We start from the raw sequence: 20,555 nt of genomic DNA on the forward strand, positions 1-20,555 counted from the left end.
TTTACTGCTTAAAACAAAAAAAATATTTTATTATTATCTCTCACAACTGTTGGAGTCTAGACTCAGGTGTTTGGGTTCTTTCATGCAGTTGCCCCTGCTTCCAGGGAGTCTGTTCTCAACACAGCAACCAAAGTGATCCTTTTAAAAACTGTTATATCGCTGCTCCTCTGCATAATTCAAGGTCTTCACAACGGCCTACAAGACCCACAGGATCTGAATTCTTCACCCTCTCCCCATTGCCTCTCTAGCCTCCTCTACCATCATCCACTCTCACCCTGGCTTACTTTGCTTTAGCCATATTGGTCTCCTTGCTGTTCTTTGAACTTGCCATCTCTCTTCAGGACCTTTACACTTGCTGGCTAGTCTTCTGGGAAGGCTCTTACCCAAGATATACATTTGACTCACTCTCTCCAAGCCACTGTTCAGTGTCACCATCTCAATGAGATCTTCCCTAATCCCACACCCCCGACCGTTTTGATGGCTACAAGTGGATGTTTTCCATACCATAATAGTCTGGTTCAGAAAGCCAACGTTGAGTCGCCACATTAGACCTCACTGGACATAGAAAACCTTGGCAATCCTTGGTGAGTTCTCCACTGGCTAGCCCCAAACCGCAGCTCCCAAAGAGCTCTCTTTTCGCAGAGTGGCAGTTGAGTCCAGGTCCTAGAAGGAGAACTGCCTGAAGGAAGAGGCTATGACTAGTTCCCCTGCCCTGTGAGGGACGCTCAATGGGCCTTGGTGATGTGTGAACGAACGAAAAGGCTCAGGCGGCCCCGCCTCCTCGCCTCCTCCCCTCCTCCCCGCCGTGCCCTTCTTGGCCGGCATCTATCACTCGGTGCTCGTTCCTTCTCCGCGGACCTGCCCAGCTCGTCCCATCGATCTGCCCGGCCATCGCGCGCCTGCGCTTTTGGGCTGTCAGTCGGTGGCGGCGTGGGGAGCCACCCGAGCGAGCGGTTGTGGCGCGCGGGGACCTGAGGTAAAGCTGCGGCTGGTGCGCTGCCAGGCTGCGCACGAGCTGGCTGGCGGGGTGAGCCGCGCGGTGGAGGCCGCCGGGCCTCGCTGCACCGGAGAGAGGTGGGCTCCTCGAGCCTGGTTAAGGAGGGCCTGAGCGGCTGGCGGGGGTGCAGAGTGAGTCGCCAGCTCGAGTGCCTGCCCGACCCGGCCGCAGAGCCAAGTGCCCAAACTAGAAGGAAGCTCGGGGAGAATCCGAGCCAGCCACCTCGTGCAACAGATGGGGAAACTGAGTTTCAGGGAGGGGAGGATCTGCTAGAAGTCTCAGCGAGTGAGCACCAGACCCAGGAGCAGACGCCCTGAGCACAGTGCCTAGTCCTTTACACTGAAGTCCTTCGTTTATTTATTCTGTTTTTGGTTGTTTAGGTGCAAGACAGTGAAATACAATAAGGTCTGGCTGAGAGATCAGTTATGATACGGTGTTTTATCTTACCAGTTTACAAAGGGAGAAGGCAGTGAGTACTATGACGGAGGCAGGTCTGGGATGCCATGACACCCCCTTTAAAACTTGAGTGGCTAACGCGTCTTTGCCTTGATTCCCATCACCCAGAGTCGTGGTAGTGACACTGAGACATTTGACAGGCTGCCTGGTATCATGGGTGGTTATGTTCATGATTATCACCCAGAGCCTCATTGAGAGCAGAACCTCTGTGAACCTAGTGATCTGGGTTCTAATGTTTGAGCTTGAGTCTTACCACGGGGTTGTGAGGTTCACGGATGCTCATTCCACAGAGCACTGATGGAGTGCCTAGCATCTGACGGAGTTGTGTCAAGTACTGGGGATACAGCAGTGACAGTCAAGGAACTCATAGAAAATAGACATTTAAATAAATGCGCAATACAGCCTGTAAAGGTAGAGATGATCTGTACATAGAGTAGAAGCACTTAAGGAGGAAAGATTTACTTCTCCAGGAGGGTGGGAACGGATAGGAATGGCTTTTTAGGCAAGGTGGTTCTTGAACTAAGTCTTAAAAGTCTAATAGGTAATTAAATACTAGGCACAGGAGAAAGGCAACCTAGGAAGCAAGAATAGCAATACAGGGACCAGAATTATGGTTCAGCTGGCACAGAAGGCTTCCATGACCTGTCGAATATCAAACACATAATGCTTGTCATGGGATTGACGTTATTATGTGTGCTTTACATAGATTAACTCATTTAATATTTATAAATCTGTGTGAAGTAGAAACTAATTATTCTCATCTTAGAAAATTAAGAAGACTGAGGTGGAGAAGTTATGTAGCTTGCCCTGGATCACACAGCTAATTCATGGTAGAACTAGAATTCAGACCCAGGCAGTCTAGCTTGAGGGCCTGTGAACTTAACCACCAGTCTCCCTTCTAGAAACTGAGGACGCTGAGAGTTTTAAATGTCAGGCCCCTTCTTACCTCACCTGTAAGTGGCAGAACCAGAACTCAGACTCAGGTCTTTTGACCCTTAAGGGTCCAGAGTTCTTTTCAACATAACATCAGATGTTATGGGAGTTATACAGTGCCAGATTGAAGTTAAATTCCAATCTGAGGCAGTGCCTGCTGGAATTGAAATTACCACATCTTTAAGTTGTGGATGTTGGGCAAGAGCCTTCACTTTGTGCTTGGGTGTACAGGGTGTGAGTGTTGTAGGTTAGATACTGATGTGAGGAGCACAGCACTGATCACAATTATGGTAAAGGTGCAACATTATTTGCCAGTTTGGTGTTAAATAATTTTTTTTTCTAAACGTTGAATTTAACACTTGTTTTTGAAAGGTTACATCATTGGTTGTAAGTCAAAGAGTACTTTTAAATCAATAAGGATTTGTGATTTTTTTAACGTCTTTATTGGAGTATAATTGCTTTACAATGGTGTGTTAGTTTCTGCTGTATAACAAAGTGAATCAGCTATACATATACATATATCCCCATATTCCTCCCTCTTACATCTCCCTCCCACCCTCCCTATCCCACCCCTCTAGGTGGTCACAAAGCACCGAGCTGATCTCCCTGTGCTATGCGGCTGCTTCCCACTAGCTATCTATTTTACATTTGGTAGTGTATGTATGTCCATGCCACTCTCTCACTTCGTCCCAGCTTACCCTTCCTCCTCCCCGTGTCAACTCCATTCTCTTTTTGCGGTACGCGGGCCTCTCACTATTGTGGCCTCTCCCGTTGCGGAGCACAGGCTCCGGACGCACAGGCTCAGCGGCCATGGCTCACGGGCCCAGCCGCTCCGCGGCACGTGGGATCCTCCTGGACCAGGGCACGAACCCGCGCCCCCTGCATCGGCAGGCAGACCCCCAACCACTGTGCCACCAGGGAAGCCCAGAACCTTTTTTTTAAGATTATATGTGTGTTAGCATATGGTATTTGTTTTTCTATTTCTGACTTACTTCACTCTGTATGACAGACTCTAGGTCCATCCACCTCACTACAAATAACTCAATTTCATTTCTTTTTATGGCTGAGTAATATTCCATTGTATATATGTGCCACATCTTCTTTATTCATCTGTCGATGGACACTTAGGTTGCTTCCATGTCCTGGCTGTTGTAGGTAGAGCTGCAATGAACGTTGTGGTGCATGACTCTTTTTGAATGATGGTTTTCTCAGGATATATGCCCAGTAGTGGGATTGCTGGGTCGTATGGTAGTTCTACTTTTAGTTTTTTAAGGAACCTCCATACTGTTCTCCATAGTGGCTGTATCAATTTACATTCCCACCAACAGTGCAAGAGGGTTCCATTTTCTCCACACCCTCTCCAGCATTTACTGTTTGTAGATTTTTTTTTTTTTTTTTTTTTTGCGGTACCCGGGCCTCTCACTGCTGCGGCCTCTCCCGCCGCGGAGCACAGGCTCTGGACGCGCAGGCTCAGCGGCCATGGCTCACGGTCCCAGCCACTCCGCGGCATGTGGGATCCTCCCGGACCGGGGCACGAACCCGTGTCCCTTGCATCGGCAGGCGGACTCTCAACCACTGCGCCACCAAGGAAGCCCTGTTTGTAGATCTTTTGATGATGGCCATTCTGACCGGTGTGAGGTGATATCTCATTAAAGTTTTGATTTGCATTTCTCTGATGATTAGTGATGTTGAGCATCCTTTCATGTGTTTGTTGGTAATCTGTATATCTTCTTTGGAGAAATGTCTGTTTAGGTCTTCTGCCCATTTTTGGATTGGGTTGTTTCTTTTTTTTGAAATTGAGCTGCATGAGCTGCTTGTATATTTTGGAGATTAATCCTTTGTCAGTTGCTTCATTTGTAAATATTTTCTCCCATTCTGAGGGTTGTCTTTTCGTCTTGTTTATGGTTTCCTTTGCTGTGCAAAAGCTTTTAAGTTTCATTAGGTCCCATTTGTTTATTTTTATTTCCATTTCTCTAGGAGGTGGGTCAAAAAGGATCTTGCTGTGATTTATGTCAGAGAGTGTTCTGCATGTGTTTTCCTCTAAGAGTTTTACGGTGTCTGGCCTTACATTTAGGTCTTTGATCCATTTTGAGTTTATTTTTGTGTATGGTATTAGGGAGTGTTCTAAGTTCATTCTTTTACATGTAGCTGTCCAGTTTCCCCAGCACCACTTATTGAAGAGGCTGTCTTTTCTCCACTGTATATTCATGCCTCCTTTATCAAAAATAAGATGACCATATGTGCGTGGGTTTATCTCTGGGCTTTCTTTCCTGTTCCATTGATCTATATTTCTGTTTTTGTGCCAGTTCCATACTGTCTTGATTACTGTAGGTTTGTAGTATAGTCTGAAGTCAGGGAGCCTGATTCCTCCAGCTCCGTTTTTCGTTCTCAAGATTGCTTTGGCTATTCGGGATCTTTTGTGTTTCCATACAAATTGTGAAATTTTTTGTTCTATGAAAAATGTCCTCGGTAGTTTGATAGGGATTGCATTGAATCTGTAGATTGCTTTGGGTAGTATAGTCATTTTCACAATGTTGATTCTTCTAATCCAAGAACATGGTATATCTCTCCATCTGTTGGTATCATCTTTAATTTCTTTCATCAGTGTCTTATAGTTTTCTGCATACAGGTCTTTCTTTTCCTTAGGTAGGTTTATTCCTAGGTATTTTATTCTTTTTGTTGTAATGGTAAATGAGAGTGTTTCCATAATTTCTCTTTCAGCTTTTTCATCATTAGTGTATAGGAATGCAAGAGATTTCTGTGCATTAATTTTGTATCCTGCTACTTTTCCAAATTCATTGATTAGCTCTAGTAGTCTTCTGGTGACATCTCTAGGATTCTCTATGTATAGTATCATGTCATCTGCAAACAGTGACAGTTTTACTTCTTCTTTTCCGATTTGGATTCCTTTTATTTCCTTTTCTTCTCTGATTGCTGTGGCTAAAACTTCCAAAACTATGTTGAATAAGAGTGGTGAGAGTGGGCAACCTTGTCTTGTTCCTGATCTTAGTGGAAATGATTTCAGTTTCTCACCATTGAGGACGATGTTGGCTGTGGGTTTGTCATATACGGCCTTTATTATGTTGAGTTAAGTTCCCTCTATGCCTACTTTCTGGAGGTTTTTATCATAAATGGGTGTTGAATTTTGTCAAGAGCTTTTTCTGTATCTATTGATATGAACATATGGTTTTTCTCCTTTAATTTGTTAATATGGCTTATCACATTCATTGATTTGCGTATACTGAAGAATCCTTGCATTCCTGGTATAAACCCCACTTGATCATGGTGTATGATCCTTTTAATGTGCTGTTGGATTCTGTTTGCTAGTATTTTGTTGAGGTTTTGATTTATGATCTTTTATTGTGCCTCTCTTCTGTGGTAGCTGCTGTAAAGAGATTCTTTTGAATGTCAAACAGGTTCATTTATTACCTTGAATGTGAAAAAAAGGAGTTAATTTGGTTTGTTTCTGCAATTGGGCTCTGCAAATCTAGGTTAAGATACAAGCCTACCTTTGTGTTTATAGTGATATCTTTCAAGTTGGGGGTAATGAGAAAATGGGAGCAAATGGCTGGATTATTAGAAGAATCTTAACTCATTTCACACTTTTCCGAGATCTAATGTGCTGTTAATTCTAGTCAGAAGTTTTAAATTTTTTTCAAGGAATATGAACTCACATATCAGAAAACAACTTGGTAAACTCTTACTCCTTTAAGAGTCAGCTCAAGCATTACTTTCCTGTAAAGCCTTCCATCATTTCTAGGAAGACTTAGGTGTTACCGTCACTATACATGCCTACTGCATCTTGGATGTATACCTGCCATGGCATTAATGATAATATATTGTAATTTACTCTATTTGTCTTCACTTAATTGTGAGCAACTCAAGAACAAGGGCCAGATTTTTTGTTTTCTTAATTCATATTTCTCCTCCAGCCCATCTCCCCAGGCTGGAGCTGAGAGTATATATCCGTGAGTAATAGAATAGAATAAATGTGATGTTTATACTGTAGCTAAGGAGTCTTTCTTATTCTGGTTATTGGAGTTGGAAATGATGTATTTGTCATAAGTGGATATCAATAACCTAACTAAAAATAGGATTAATACTGTGTATGCTTTGATTTTTGTTACTTCTTTTTCTCTTGTTTTTCTCTGTGATTGCAGTTTGTAAAAATGGAATTTCAAGCAGTAGTAATGGCAGTTGGAGGGGGATCTCGGATGACAGACCTGACTTCCGGTATTCCCAAACCTCTGCTTCCAGTTGGGAACAAACCTTTAATTTGGTACCCATTGAATCTGCTTGAACGTATTGGATTTGAAGGTGAGTATGGCAATGACATGTACTCATAAAACTTTTAGGGTGTTTGATCCCAGTGATTTGTCAGTTTTATGAGGGTGAGACAGGACGAATGAAAAAAGACTAGGACTCAGTGTTGGCTGGAGACTGGCCTCTTTAAATTAGGAACTCAGGAGTACTCTATCGCTGTGTGAAAAAAGGTTGAGAAGATAGTGCTAAGTGTTACTTTTTTGGAGCTAGTCTCCACGGTGATCTAAGATGAACCCTGGAAGGATGTCAGAACATGATATGAGGAATACAAGTGCCTCATAGTCAGTACTCACTGAGAACCTGTATGTGCCAGGTAATATATTAAGCACTAGGGTACAGAATTGAAAATATTAACTCAGACCCTGATTTCTAGAACCTTAAAGTCTATTGGAAAGATACACATGTAAACAGATTATCGTCGTGTAATGTGATAAATGTTATAACAGAGGCACATTATAAGTGCTTGTTATAAGGAAGTTGCTGTTTCTACTTGAGGGATTCAGAGAAGGCTTACAGAGTAGCTGACCCTTGAATTGAGTCTTGAAAAATAGATTACCAGGCCTACCAGTGTGGAGAGAGCATTCCATACAGAAATAATAATGTATGCAGAGAGAGAGTAATGATCAGCACAGCATGTTCTGGCAGCTACTTTTCATTTTATTTGGCTGTAATATCAAGTGTAAGGGGGGAGGAGTAGATGTAATGAGAGAAGTAAACAGGGATCATGCTATGAAGGACCTTGTATTGTATGCTGATGAGTTTAGATTCTTTTTTCCTGAAAGCAGTGGGGAACCAGTCAAAGGCTTAAACCGAGGTTTAATATGCTTAAATTAGTGTTTTGTTTTGTTTTGTTTTTTGCTGTACGCAGGCCTCTCACTGTTGTGGCCTCTCTCGTTGCGGAGCAGTACGTGCAGGCCCAGCGGCCATGGCTCACAGGCCCAGCCGCTCCACGGCACGTGGGATCTTCCCAGATCGGGGCACGAACCCGTGTCCCCTGCATCGGCAGGCGGACTCCCAACCACTGCGCCACCAGGGAAGCCCTAAATTAGTGTTTTAACTATTCTAAGTCCTTTGCATCTTTATATAAATTTTAGAATCAGCTTATCAGTTTCTACAAAAAGGGTTGCTTTAGGGCTTCCCTGGTGGCGCAGTGGTTGGGAGTCCACCAGGGAAGCCCTAAATTAGTGTTTTAACTATTCTAAGTCCTTTGCATCTTTATATAAATTTTAGAATCAGCTTATCAGTTTCTACAAAAAGGGCTGCTTTAGGGCTTCCCTGGTGGCGCAGTGGTTGGGAGTCCGCCTGCCGATGCAGGGGACATGGGTTTGTGCCCCGGTCCGGGAAGATCCCACATGCCGCGGAGCGGCTGGGCCCGTGAGCCATGGCCGCTGGACCTGCGCGTCCGGAGCCTGTGCTCCGCAACAGGAGAGACCACAACAGTGAGAGGCCCACGTACAGCAAAAAAAAAAAAAAAAAAAAGGGGTTGCTTTAATTTTGATTGAGATTGAATTGAATCCATAGATCAGTAGGAAGAGAGTTCACATCGTAATAATATTGAGTCTTCTGATCCAGGAGCGTGGTATATCTCTCCATTTATTTAGGTCTTTTGTAATTTCTCTCAACAGTGTTTTATAGTTTTCGGTGTATAGGGCTTACACATATTTTGTTAGATTTATTTCTAAGTAGTTGATATTTTTGATGTTATCATAAATGGTAATTATTCCAGTTACCAGAAGTTTGTTGCTAGTACATAAAAATACAGTTTCTTTATGCTGACCTTGCATCCTGTAACTTTTCTAAATACACTTATTATTAATTCTTGTAGCTTTTTGTAGATTCCTTAGGATTTTCTACCGTTTGACCTTTATAGGTCAAACTGTAGACATTGACATGTATAGAACATTGACATTTATAGACATTGCACCCAGTAAAGGAGAATGCACATCCTTTTCAAGTGCTAAGAACCTTTATCAAAATAGACCATATTTTTAAAAATAAAACAGGTCTCAGTAAATTTATAAAGATTAAAATCATACAAAATATATTTTCTGACCACAGTAGAGTTAAATTAGAAATCAATAATAGAGAGGTATCAAGAGAATCCCTAAGTATTTGGAAATTAAACCACATATTTCTACATAACCCAAAGAAGAAACCACAAGGGAAATTTTTTTTTAATTTTTATTGTAGTATAGTTGATTTACAACATTGTGTTAGTTTCAGGTGTACAGCAAAGTGAATCAGTTATACATATATCCACTCTATTTTTTAGATTCTTTTCCCATGTAGGCCATTATAGAGAATTGAGGAGTTCCCTGTGTTATACAGTAGGTTCTTATTAGTTATCTATTTTATATATAGTAGTGTGTCTATGTCAATCCCAATCTCCCAATTTTACACCCCCCATCCCCTTGGTTTTCTACATCTGTGACTCTACTTCTGTTTTGTAACTAAGTTCATTCGTACCCTTTTTTTAGATTCCACATATAAGCGATATCATATGATATTTGTCTTTCTGTGTCTGACTTCACTCAGTATAACAATCTCTAGGTCCATCCATGTTGCTGCAAATGGCATTATTTTGTTCTTTTTTATGGCTGAGTAATATTCCATTGTATATATGTACCACATCTTCTTTATCCATTCCTCTGTTGATGAACATTTAGGTTGCTTCCATGTCCTGGCTATTGTACATAGTGCTGCAGTGAACATTGGGGTGCATGTATCTTTTCAAATTATTGTTTTCTCCGAGTATATGCCTAGGAGTGGGATTGCTGGGTCATATAGTAGTTCTATTTTTAGTTGTTTTTTTTTTTTTTGCAGTACGCAGGCCTCTCACTGCTGTGGGCTCTCCCGTTGCGGAGCACAGGCTCCGGACGCGCAGGCCCAGTGGCCATGGCTCACGGGCCCAGCCGCTCCGCGGCATGTGGGATCTTCCCGGACCGGGGCATGAACCCATGTCCCCTGCATCGGCAGGCAGACTCTCAACCACTGTGCCACCAGGGAAGCCCTATTTTTAGTTTTTTAAGGAACTTCCATACTGTTCTCCATAGTGGTTGTATCAATTTACATTCCCATCAACAGTGTAGGAGGGTTCCCTTTTCTCCACACCCTCTCCAGCATCTATTGTTTGTAGATTTTTTGATGATGGCCCTTCTGACCAGTGTGAGGTGATACCTCATTGTAGTTTTGATTTGCATTTCTTTAATAATTAGTGATGTTGAGCATCTTTTCATGTGCTTTTTGGCCATCTGACCACAAGGGAAATTAGAAAATATTTTGAACTTTGAAAATAAAAATTCAGTATATTAAAATTTGAGGGATATAGCTAAAGCAATGATTAGAGAAAATTTTTTAGCATTAAGCACTCTGTTAGAAAAGAAAAAAGTGTCTCAAATTATCATCTAAGCTTCTACTTTGACAAGCTGGAAAAAGAGGAGCAAATGAAACCCAAATAAGTAGAAAGAAGGAGATAAAAATAATAAGAGCAGAAATAAATGAGATAGAAACCAAAAGTGTTAGAGAAGATCAGTAAAACCAGAAGATGGGGGGTTTTTTTGAAAAAAATCAATAAAATTATTAAATCTTTAGTTAGACTGATCAGAAAAAGGAGAGAAAACACAAATTGTTAATAGCAGGAATGAGAGAGGGAACATCACTACAGATCCTATAGACATTAAAAAGGTAATGAGCAGGGGAGTTACCTGGTAGTCTAATGGTTAGGATTTGGTGCTTTCACTGCTGTGGCCCAGGTTCAATCCCTGGTCTGGGAACTGAGTTCCCACAGCCATGCAGTGCAGCCAAAAAAACAAACAAAAAAGATAATAAGTAAATATTGTGAACAACTTTATGGTGATAAATTTGACAACTCAGATTTTTTTAAAAATTTCTTTGGAAGCTTTATGAAGAATCAGTGTGGAGGAGTTAAGACTATAAGCAGGGAGACGAATTAGGAGATTGTTACCAAAGTCCACACTAGCAATGAAGAGGGTCTGAGCTAAGGCATTAGCACTAAGGATGGAGAAGAAGGACCATCTGAAAAAGTTGTTGATTAATGGGGATGGGTAACAGAAAGAAAGGGAAGATTCCTTCTACTTTTTGCTTGGGTAACTAGGTGGATGGTGATGCCAGTAATAGGAAAGGGAATATGGGACAAGGAACAGGTTTTTTGTTTTTCATTTCAGGTGACTTTTATTTTATTTTTTTAAATTAATTTTTATTGGAATATAGTTGCTTTACAATGTTGTGTTAGTTTCTGCTGTACAGCAAAGTGAATCAGCTGTATGTATACATATATCCCCTCTTTTTTTGGATTTCCTTCCCATTTAGGTCACCACAGAACACTGAGTAGAGTTCCCTGTGCTGTACAGTAGGTTCTCATTAGTTTTCTGTTTTATGCATAGTAGTGTATATATGTCAATCCCAATTTCCCAGTTCATCCCACCGCCCCCTTCCCCCCTTGGTATCCATACGTTTGTTCTCTACATCTGTGTCACTATTTCTGCTTTGTGTGTAAGTTCATCTGTATCATTTTTCTAGATTCCACGTATAAGCGATATTATACGACATTTGTTTTTCTCTGTCTGACTTACTTCACTCTATATGACAGTCTCTAGGTCTATCCACGTCTCTGCAAATGGCACAATTTCATTCCTATTTATGGCTGAGTAATATGCCATTGTATGTATGTACCACATCTTCTTTATCCATTCCTCTGTTGATGGACATTTAGGTTGCTTCCCAAGGAACAGGTTTGAGCGAAGACAATGAGTTTGGCTTTGGCCACAGTGAGTTTGAGGTGTCCTATAGTTAGATATAGCAAATCAGAATACCAGATGGAGGTGGTGCCAGATCCTGGGCCCCAGGGTTGTGATCCAGTGTTTATTCCACTCATACCTTCTTGAGACAGACCCATGAACACTTCTTTGCAGTAGTCTGTATGACATTGACCTTAAGAGATGTGTTTTATTTTTTTAATTAAACATTTCAAAAAATATTTATTTTAATAAAATAAAAATATTTATTCAGTTGTGCTGGGTCTTAGGTGTGGTTCACAGGCTCCTTAGTTGTGGCATGCGAATGTAAACTCTTAGTTGCGGCATGCATGTGGGATCTAGTTCCCTGACCAGGAGTCGAACCTGGGCCCCCTGCATTGGGAGTGTGGAGTCTTAACCACTGCGCCACCAGGGAAGTTCCAAAGAGATGTGTTTTAGAAAAGGTTTTCTTTTTAGATCTCAGTCTTACAGGTGAAGGACACATCTTAATACACTTTTAAATATACTACTTCCCTTTAGTAAGTTCTTATGGATTTGTCATCTATAACTTTTTTTTTTTTACTTTTGCTATATATCTTTAGTTATGCTTGGTGATGACCTTTTGTGGTATATAGAAAATTCCTTCTCAGTGAGGCTCAGTCAGAATTTGGAGAATGTCTCCTAAACATGGGATTCTTTAGTTGAACAGTAAACTCTATGTTCACTCTGTTCATGTTGTTTGTGATTTTAGGGAAGTTAACATAGCCCCGCTTAGCATTAGTCTCTCTCCATACGGAAGATTCCTGGTCCAGTTATGAGACTGACTGTCCCGTATTTATAGTTACTCCCTTCACTCTACCTAAAATGTCCTCTCCAACCTATGGAAGTGTCACCTTCTCTTTGAAATCATAAAGAGTTTTAATCACAAACGGTTTTAATCAGAGCATAATCATCCTCTATGCTTTCATCACACTTTGTTTTTCTATCTCAGTACCTCTCAAGGCCTGCTTTATGCTGTAGTTAGTGGCATGGGAGACTGATCTCCCTGAGAGCAGGTACTGTGTCTAATTCATCTTTGTAACATCAGCATTTTATGTACAGTATGTACTAAAGAAATTTTTGTTGGACTTGAATTCATCATGGCCTGCCTCAGAGGCGATCCCTTCCATGAAGCCTTCCTTAATTAATCATTTCCATGTCTAATTTTTCCATGTTACATTTCTTAAGAATGGGGACCATGTTTAGTTCATTTTTGAATTTTCAGTGCCTATTTGTCCTTTACATATTAAATGTATTTGTACTTATTGGTTGAATGAGTGAGTTAATGACTGAAAGAAAGCCAAATGGGGGAAGGAAGAAAGTGAGAAGGAAAGAAGAAAGGTTAAATGATTTGAAAAAGAAAGAGGAAGAAAGAAGGGAAGAAAATAGAAAAGAGAATGATTATAGTGAAAGGGAGAGATAATTGAGCACTATCATGGAACAAGTAGTGGAAATTGTTATACTTTAGAGGTGCTAAAATCTGATCTTCAGATATCAGCAACACATGTTATATTGCAGTGGGTTACATTACCCTGCCAAAGATCCATGACAAAACCCCAAGTTTTCTGTCATTAATTGATAGCTACATGGATAAGGTGAAGGCATCTATTACGTGGAAACTGCCTGTTACTGGGTTCATTGTGATCCTCAGTGAAGCACTAACGGCTGTCTGATGGAGAGTGGTGATAGCTCTTTCTTTGGAGTGAATGAAGAGTTAAAATGTGATCCTATTTGTATATGCTTTGATAAATGCTCTTCTAAATTCTTTACATCAGGAAGAAGTGGTGTGTAATGTATTAGTTAAAGCGTGGGCTCTAATCATACAGACGCGAGTTTTATCTTAGATCTCGTTTACTAGTTTTAGTACCCTGAACAAAGTCACTTCATTTCTTTTACTCCAAGTTTTCTCATTTGTAAAATGTGATTGCTGTAAGAATTAACTCAGAGAATGCATGTAAAATACGTTGAAAAGTCTCAATAATATTAGCTGTTATTACTAAATCTAGAAATAGACCAAATCTAATTGAAAAAGTGTAACCATTGTCTAAATGAATGAGAGTTTTTCCTTCTTTTTTTCTTTCATGCTATAGAAGTCATTGTCATTACAACCAGGGATGTCCAAAAGGCTCTATGTGCAGACTTCAATATGAAAATGAAGCTAGATATTGTGTGTATTCCTGATGAAGCTGACATGGGAACTGCAGATTCTCTGCGCCACATATATCAGAAACTTAAGGTGAAAAACTATTTCTTGATTTTTATTGTTCATTGAAGATAAATATCATCTTATGTTTTCCCAATGCATTGCAGTTTACAGTGCTTTTTTTTCTTAATATTTTATTTTTTATTTTGTTTTATTTATTTATTTATTTTGGCTCCATTGGGTCTTTGCTACTGTGCGCAGGCTTTTCTCTAGTTGTGGCGAGCGGGGGCTACTCTTCGTTGCGGTGCGAGGGCTTCTCATTGCAGTGGCTTCTCTTGTTGCGGAGCATGGGCTTTAGGCATGTGGGCTCAGTAGCTGTGGCTCTCGGGCTGTAGAGCGCAGGCTCAGTAGTTGTGGTGCACAGGCTTAGTTGCTCCGTGGCATGTGGGATCTTCCAGAACTGGGGATCTAACCCATGTCCCCTGCCTTGGCAGGCGGATACTTAACCACTGCACCACCAGGGAACTTCCTACAGTGCTTTTTAAAAAATATATTCTTGCACCACGTTCTTTCTTGCCCATGTTTCAACTGCTTTTTAGTTTGGTTACTAGTGAAGATTTAGACAGTTGTTACAGTCGCTAGTTTCCAATATTTTTCAGTCATAGTACATCTTTATAAAAAAGATATACTTCAAATATACTTCAAGAGATTCCATTTATATAAAGTTCCTGAATAAGCAAAACTAATATATAGTAATAGAAATCAGACCAGCAGTTGACTCTGCAGATGAGAGATCGACTGGAAGGAAGTACGAAGAAACTTTCAAAAATTTCAGCTCCCCCACATGATAATATTTGAATGTTTAGTCTCCTTTGATTAAGAAATTAACACGGGTCTATGGATATGAGGGTACAGTCTCCCCAGTGGCCTGTGGCCCATATACTGAGAAAGATCCACTGTCAGTTGTTCTCAAATTGATGTCCTTTGGAAAAAATTCATTCTGTGTGACAATGTTGCTATCTTACTTGAGTTGGGGGGCAGAATTTCTCCTACTATTTCTAGTGACTGCAAACAGATGTATTATTATTTTCAACCTACCTATGCACTAAAGAACAAAAAATTAATGCAGATATGTACACAGCCTTTCCTTCCCTTTATTGGGGAATAATTTACACACAGTAGAATACACAGGTATTAATTATATAGTTCAATGAGTTTTGACAATTATATATACCCAGGTTATCATTATCCAAATCTAGAACATTTTCATCACCTCTCAAAGTTCCTTTGTGCTTTATTTTAGTCAATCCTGCACCTTTAGAGTCAACTGCTGTTCTGATTTCTATCACCATATATTAATTTTGCTTGTTCATGAACTAGGTATAAATGAAATCATATAATTTTATTGTGGTTTCTTTTGTTCAACATAATATTTTTCAAATTCATTCATATGATTGCAGGTATAACTAGTTTGTTCTTGTTTATTGCTGAGTAGCATTCCATTGAATAAATATACGACTATTTACCTATTTTTCTGTTGATGGTCATTTGGATTGTTTCTAATTTTTAGATATGATGAATAAAGCAGTTATGAATATTGTTCTGCAGGTCTTTTTGTAAAAATATTATAGGTTATAGGGTTTACTTTATTGCAGACTGCCAAATAGTTTTCTAAGTGGTTGTACATTTTACACTTCATCAGCAATGTATAAGAATTGTACTTGCTTCACATCTTCATCAACACTTGGTATTGTCAGTCTTTTTAATCTTAACCATTCTAGTGTGTGTTATGTACCACTATCTCATTATGGGTTTTTTTTTAATAACTATGTTTATTCTTTTTTTAATGATATTTTGTTTATTTTATTTATTAGTTTTGGCTGCGTTGGTTCTTCGTTACTGCGTGTGGGCTTTCTCTAGTTGCGGCGAGCGGGGGCTACTCTTTGTTGCAGTGCACAGGCTTCTCGTTGCTGTGGCTTCTCTTGTTGCAGAGCACGGGCTCTAGGCGCACGGACTTCAGTAGTTGTGGCAAGTGGGCTCAGTAGTTGTGGCTCACGGGCTCTAGAGCGCAGGTTCAGTAGTTGTGGCGCAGGAGCTTAGTTGCTCTGTGGTATGTGGGATCTTCCTGGACCAGGGCTCGAACCCGTGTCCCCTGCATTGACAGGCGGATTCTTAACCACTGTGCCACCAAGGAAGCCCTCATTGTGGTTTTAATTTGCATTTCCATGATAATAATGATACTGATCACCTTTTCATGTGATTATCAACCATTTGTATATCTTCATGGAATGTCTGTTCAAGGCATTTGCCTTTTTTTTGAGTTGTTTGCCTTGTTATTATTGATTATAGAAATTCTTTATATGTTATAGATGCAAGCCTTTTGTCAGATATGTGTTGTGAATATTTTCTGCCAGTCTGTGGCTTGCCTTTTTACATTTTTAATGGTGACTTTGATGACCAGAAGTTTCAAATGTTGATGAAATCCAGATTACTGATGTTTTCTTTTATGGTTAGTACTTTTTGTGTCCTAAGAAATCTTTGCTTACCCCAAGCTTATAAAGATATTCTTTCGTATTTACTTCTAAAAGTAAAGGTATAAAGGTTTACTTTTTTCTGTATGGATATTCAGTTGTTCCAGCATCATTTGTTAAAAAGACCTGCCTTTCCCCATTGAATTGCTCTCAAGCCTTAGCTGAAAATCAGTTGACCGATTATGTGTGTGCTATTTCTTTTTTCATTTTAAAATTTATTTATATTTAATTTATTTATTTTTGGCTGCGTTTTTTGGTCTTTGTTGCGGTGTGTGAGCTTCTCATTGCGGTGGCTTCTCTTGTTGCAGAGCATGGGCTCTAGGCAAGCAGGCTTCAGTAGTTGTGGCCCACAGGCTCAGTAGTTGTGGCTCATGGGCTCTAGAGCACAGGCTCAGTAGTTGTGGTGCATGGGCTTAGTTGCTCTGCAGCATGTGAGATCTTCCTGGACCAGGGATTGAACCTGTGTCCCCTGCATTGGCAGGTGGATTCTTTTTTTTTTTTTTTTTTTTTGCGGTACGCGGGCCTCTCACTGTTGTGGCCTCTCCCATTGCAGAGCACAGGCTCCGGACGCGCAGGCTCAGCAGCCATGGCTCACGGGCCTAGCCACTCCACGGCATGTGGGATCTTCCCGGACCGGGGCACGAACCCATGTCCCCTGCATCGGCAGGCGGAGTCTCAACCACTGCGCCACCAGGGAAGCCCTGGCAGGTGGATTCTTAATCACTACGTCACCAGGAAAGTCCCTGAGTGTGCTATTTCTGTTCTCTCTACTTTGTTCCATTGGTCTTTTTGTCTCTACTTCCTGTACCACATTTAATAAAGTCTTGATTATTTTTAACTTTATAAAGTAGGTCTAGAAATCAGGTACTATAAATCTGCCAACTTTGTTCCTTTTCCTGAAGATTGCCTTGGCTATTCTAGGTGCTTTGGATTTCCTTCTCCTTAAAATTGCCTTGGTTATTCTAGGTCCTTTGCATTTCCATATAAATTTTAGAATTAATTTGCCAGTTTTTATAAAAAAAGCTTTCTGGGATTTTGATTGGAATTGCATTGAATCTGTAGGTCAATTTGGGGAGAATTGACATCTTCATATTGAATCTTCCAATCCTTGAACATCTATTTATTTAGATTTTCTGTAATTTCTCTCAGTAATGTTTTTATAATTTTCAGTATAGAGGTTTTGAACATCTTTCAATAATTTTATTCCTGTTTCATTTCAATGTAATGATATTGTAACTAGTATTTTTTATTCTATTTTCTAATTGTTTATTGCTTGTATATCGCCATACAACTATTTTTTTGCATATTGACCTTCTGCCCTGTGACTTTCTTAAATTGTAGATTCTTTAGGATTTTCTATATACATCATCATGTTGCCTGCAAATAAAAGCAGTATTATAACATATCTTCCTTTCTAATCTTAATGCCTTTTATTTCTCTTTATTGTCTTATTGCCCTGGCCAGGGCCTCCAGTGCAATGTATATAGGCATTTCCTTTTACGTTTTGGCCTCCTTTTTGTCTTCCTCTGCTTCTGCCCGAGTAGGCTTTGGTGCTTCTGATTACAGTGGGGATTTCTAATACCATAACGTTGGGTGTGTTGCTTTCTTTAGTGCAGCTGCTTATTTCTTTAGGGAAGATACGGGGAATTTCACTAGGGTCATGAGAACTCTGTTCTTTCACAGGGATAGATGCCAGGTTTACCAAGAAGCTAAGGGTGTTTAGTGGTCTTCCCAGGAGCTGTTTTAGTTACTGTCTAACAATTTAGTATGGAGGTATAAACTAAACTCTCTGCTCCCTAATCTATAAATCTTAGAAATGTTATTTTTGCCCTAGCCTAGAACTGGAGATCCTGGGAGTTTCATGCAAATAAGTTCCTATAACTCTTAGAGCCTTGAGAAATAATAGGGCCAACTATTAATAAATAGGAGAGGGTATGAGATGAAGGGTAAAGTAACTGCCAAAAGGACATTTTACTCCCAAGTCACTACCTCTTCTTATGGTTTTGATCACTTACTTCTTATTTTAGGGCTTCTCCTTATACCTAAGATCAGAATCCTCATTAAGTCATTCTGCACAGTCTAATTTCTATTCCTCCCTTACCCCTTTGTTTTCACATCATTTACACGGCATCCTTTATATACAGTCCTGCCTCTGAGCTTTCTTCTCAAGCTGTGACTTTGGCTAGCAAGTCTCTGCTCTCTTTGCTCTCTCCGCTTGGTTTCTCCTATACCAATGGCACCTGAAATCCTGGCTTCACATCAACTTGCATTCCAACCTGGAACAGAAAGCAGCAAAGCTAACCTGTGGAGGAACGTAAATAGACGCCTGAATAGCCATTAAGAACAAAGTAAAACCTGAGCCAAAATTCAGGACCGTCTGATTGGGATCAACATGAGCTTGTAGGAAGCACAATGGAAATACGTATAAACAGTTAAAGTGAGACAGCCTGAGGAGGCAGTTTGTTAGTGTTTGCTGAAGGATGACAGGTACCTTGTTAAGGGAGAAAGTTGTACCCACAGGCTGTGCCATGGTTTAAAAGCAGTGCTACTTTGAGCCATTTATTTCTCTTCCCCTGTGCCCACAAAGCAGCGTCCTAAACATTTGGAGACTCTTTTTCAATAAGATTTTAGGTAAGATAAGAATATTCCCTTTGAGAGTTCCGAGTTTATTTGCTTTTGATTCTTTTATCTTTACCTACTTCCTCCAGATTGAGTTCCCCAAATTTACTGTGAGGTTATCCCATGTGGCTTCTGCTTTGCTCAGAGAAAGACCACAGTAGTATATTAGCTTTATTTGGCTTCTTTGTTTAAAATATGTTTTATTGTTTTAGTTTATCATCTTTGTCATTTGCCTTGCATTTGCTAAATGTATTGCAGTCCTACTTGTATGTGGAAACTTCTGTTGTGTGTACTTATAGAATATTGGAGCTGGACATCATATCTGCTATGTTATGTTTTTTCAACATATTTCATTTGGTTTTATTCTTCTGGCACTGTTTTCTACTTCATTTTGCCTTATCTCATCCCATAATTTTGCTGATTTACTGGCTTTTCACTTTTTGTTTCAGCTTCCCAAACCTCTTTCCCTGACTTATCAAGAGAGATTATTGGCTCATTCATTCTCCCAGGCCCTGGGTGAGTGAGCTCCATTATTATAAATGGTGCTGATAATATAAAAGTTCTTAGATTTTATATTTTCTTCATAATTGTGTTTCCTGTTTGCTGATGAATGATTCAGTCTTACCTATGTCTGAACTCATTCATTCGGCAAATATTTGTTCAGTCAACTAATAATAATGATTAAAATTGTTATTTAGGGGGCTTCCCTGGTGGCGCATTGGTTGAGAGTCCGCCTGCCGATGCAGGGGACACGGGTTCGTGCCCCGGTCCGGGAAGATCCCACATGCCGCGGAGCAGCTAGGCCCGTGAGCCATGGCCGCTGAGCCTGCGTATCTGGAGCCTGTGCTCCGCAATGGGAGAGGCCACAACAGTGAGAGGCCCGTGTACCGCAAAAAAAAAAAAAAAAAAATTGTTATTTATTAAATACCAATTGTGGACCAGTTATTTTTTTAAACTTTTTTTTTTTTAATATGAAATGCTTTGTGGATTTACGTGTCATCCTTATGCAGGGGCCGTACTAATCTTCTCTGTTGCGATCCAATTTCAGTATATGTGCTGCCGAAGCAAGCACTTTTTAAAACTTTTTATTATGGAAAATTTCAAACATGTACAAAAGTACATGGAGCATTACCTATATATCTGTCACCCAGCTTCAGCAGTTATCAACCCATGGCAAATCTTATTTCATCTGTATTCCCACCCAACTTGCTCCCTCTCATGTTCTTTTGAAGGAAATCTCAGACATCATGTTATTTCATCTGTAAATATTTTAGAACATTGCTATATGAGGGCTTTTTAAAAAAAAAAGTATAATGCCATTATACCACCTAAAAAAACAAATTAATAATTCATTAGTGGGCTTCCCTGGTGGCGCAGTGGTTGAGAGTCTGCCTGTGGATGCAGGGGACGCGGGTTCGTGTCCCGGTCCGGGAAGATCCCGCATGCCGTGGAGCGGCTAGGCCCGTGAGCCATGGCCGCTGAGCCTGCGCGTCCGGAGCCTGTGCTCCGCAACAGGAGAGGCCATAACAGTGAGAGGCCCGCATACCGCAAAAAAATAAATAAATAAATAAAATAATAATTCATTAGTATCATCAAGTATCCAATCAGTACATGAGTTTCTAGTTGCCTCATAAATAGAATTTTTAAATCTTTTTAGTGTGTTTATTAAAATCAGAAAGCAAATAAGGACTACACATTATAATTGATTAAAATATCTCTTTTAATATATAGATTTCCCCTCCATCTCTCTTTTTTTTTCC

General features: G+C 40.2%; 1 protein-coding gene and 1 non-coding gene across 2 annotated transcripts in view; one reads left to right on the forward strand and one right to left on the reverse strand.

The window, feature by feature from the left end:
- The first annotated feature begins 891 nt into the window (after window positions 1-891).
- The window catches only part of EIF2B3 (eukaryotic translation initiation factor 2B subunit gamma), a 157,798-nt gene continuing 138,134 nt past the window's right edge, over window positions 892-20,555 (forward strand). The window contains exons 1-3 of the mRNA XM_029228142.1: window positions 892-976; window positions 6,547-6,703; window positions 13,593-13,738. Coding sequence (XP_029083975.1) covers window positions 6,556-6,703; window positions 13,593-13,738 — 294 coding nt within the window. The 5' untranslated portion in view covers window positions 892-976; window positions 6,547-6,555. The remainder of the gene's footprint in view (window positions 977-6,546; window positions 6,704-13,592; window positions 13,739-20,555) is intronic.
- LOC114900081 lies at window positions 19,761-19,867 on the reverse strand. The gene has a single exon (XR_003794708.1). It is a non-coding gene; the product is annotated as a U6 spliceosomal RNA (small nuclear RNA).

The sequence above is a fragment of the Monodon monoceros genome, unplaced genomic scaffold (genome assembly GCF_005190385.1).
Source record: "Monodon monoceros isolate NGI ecotype Baffin Bay Population unplaced genomic scaffold, NGI_Narwhal_1 Super_Scaffold_18, whole genome shotgun sequence".
Classification (NCBI taxonomy): domain Eukaryota; kingdom Metazoa; phylum Chordata; class Mammalia; order Artiodactyla; family Monodontidae; genus Monodon; species Monodon monoceros.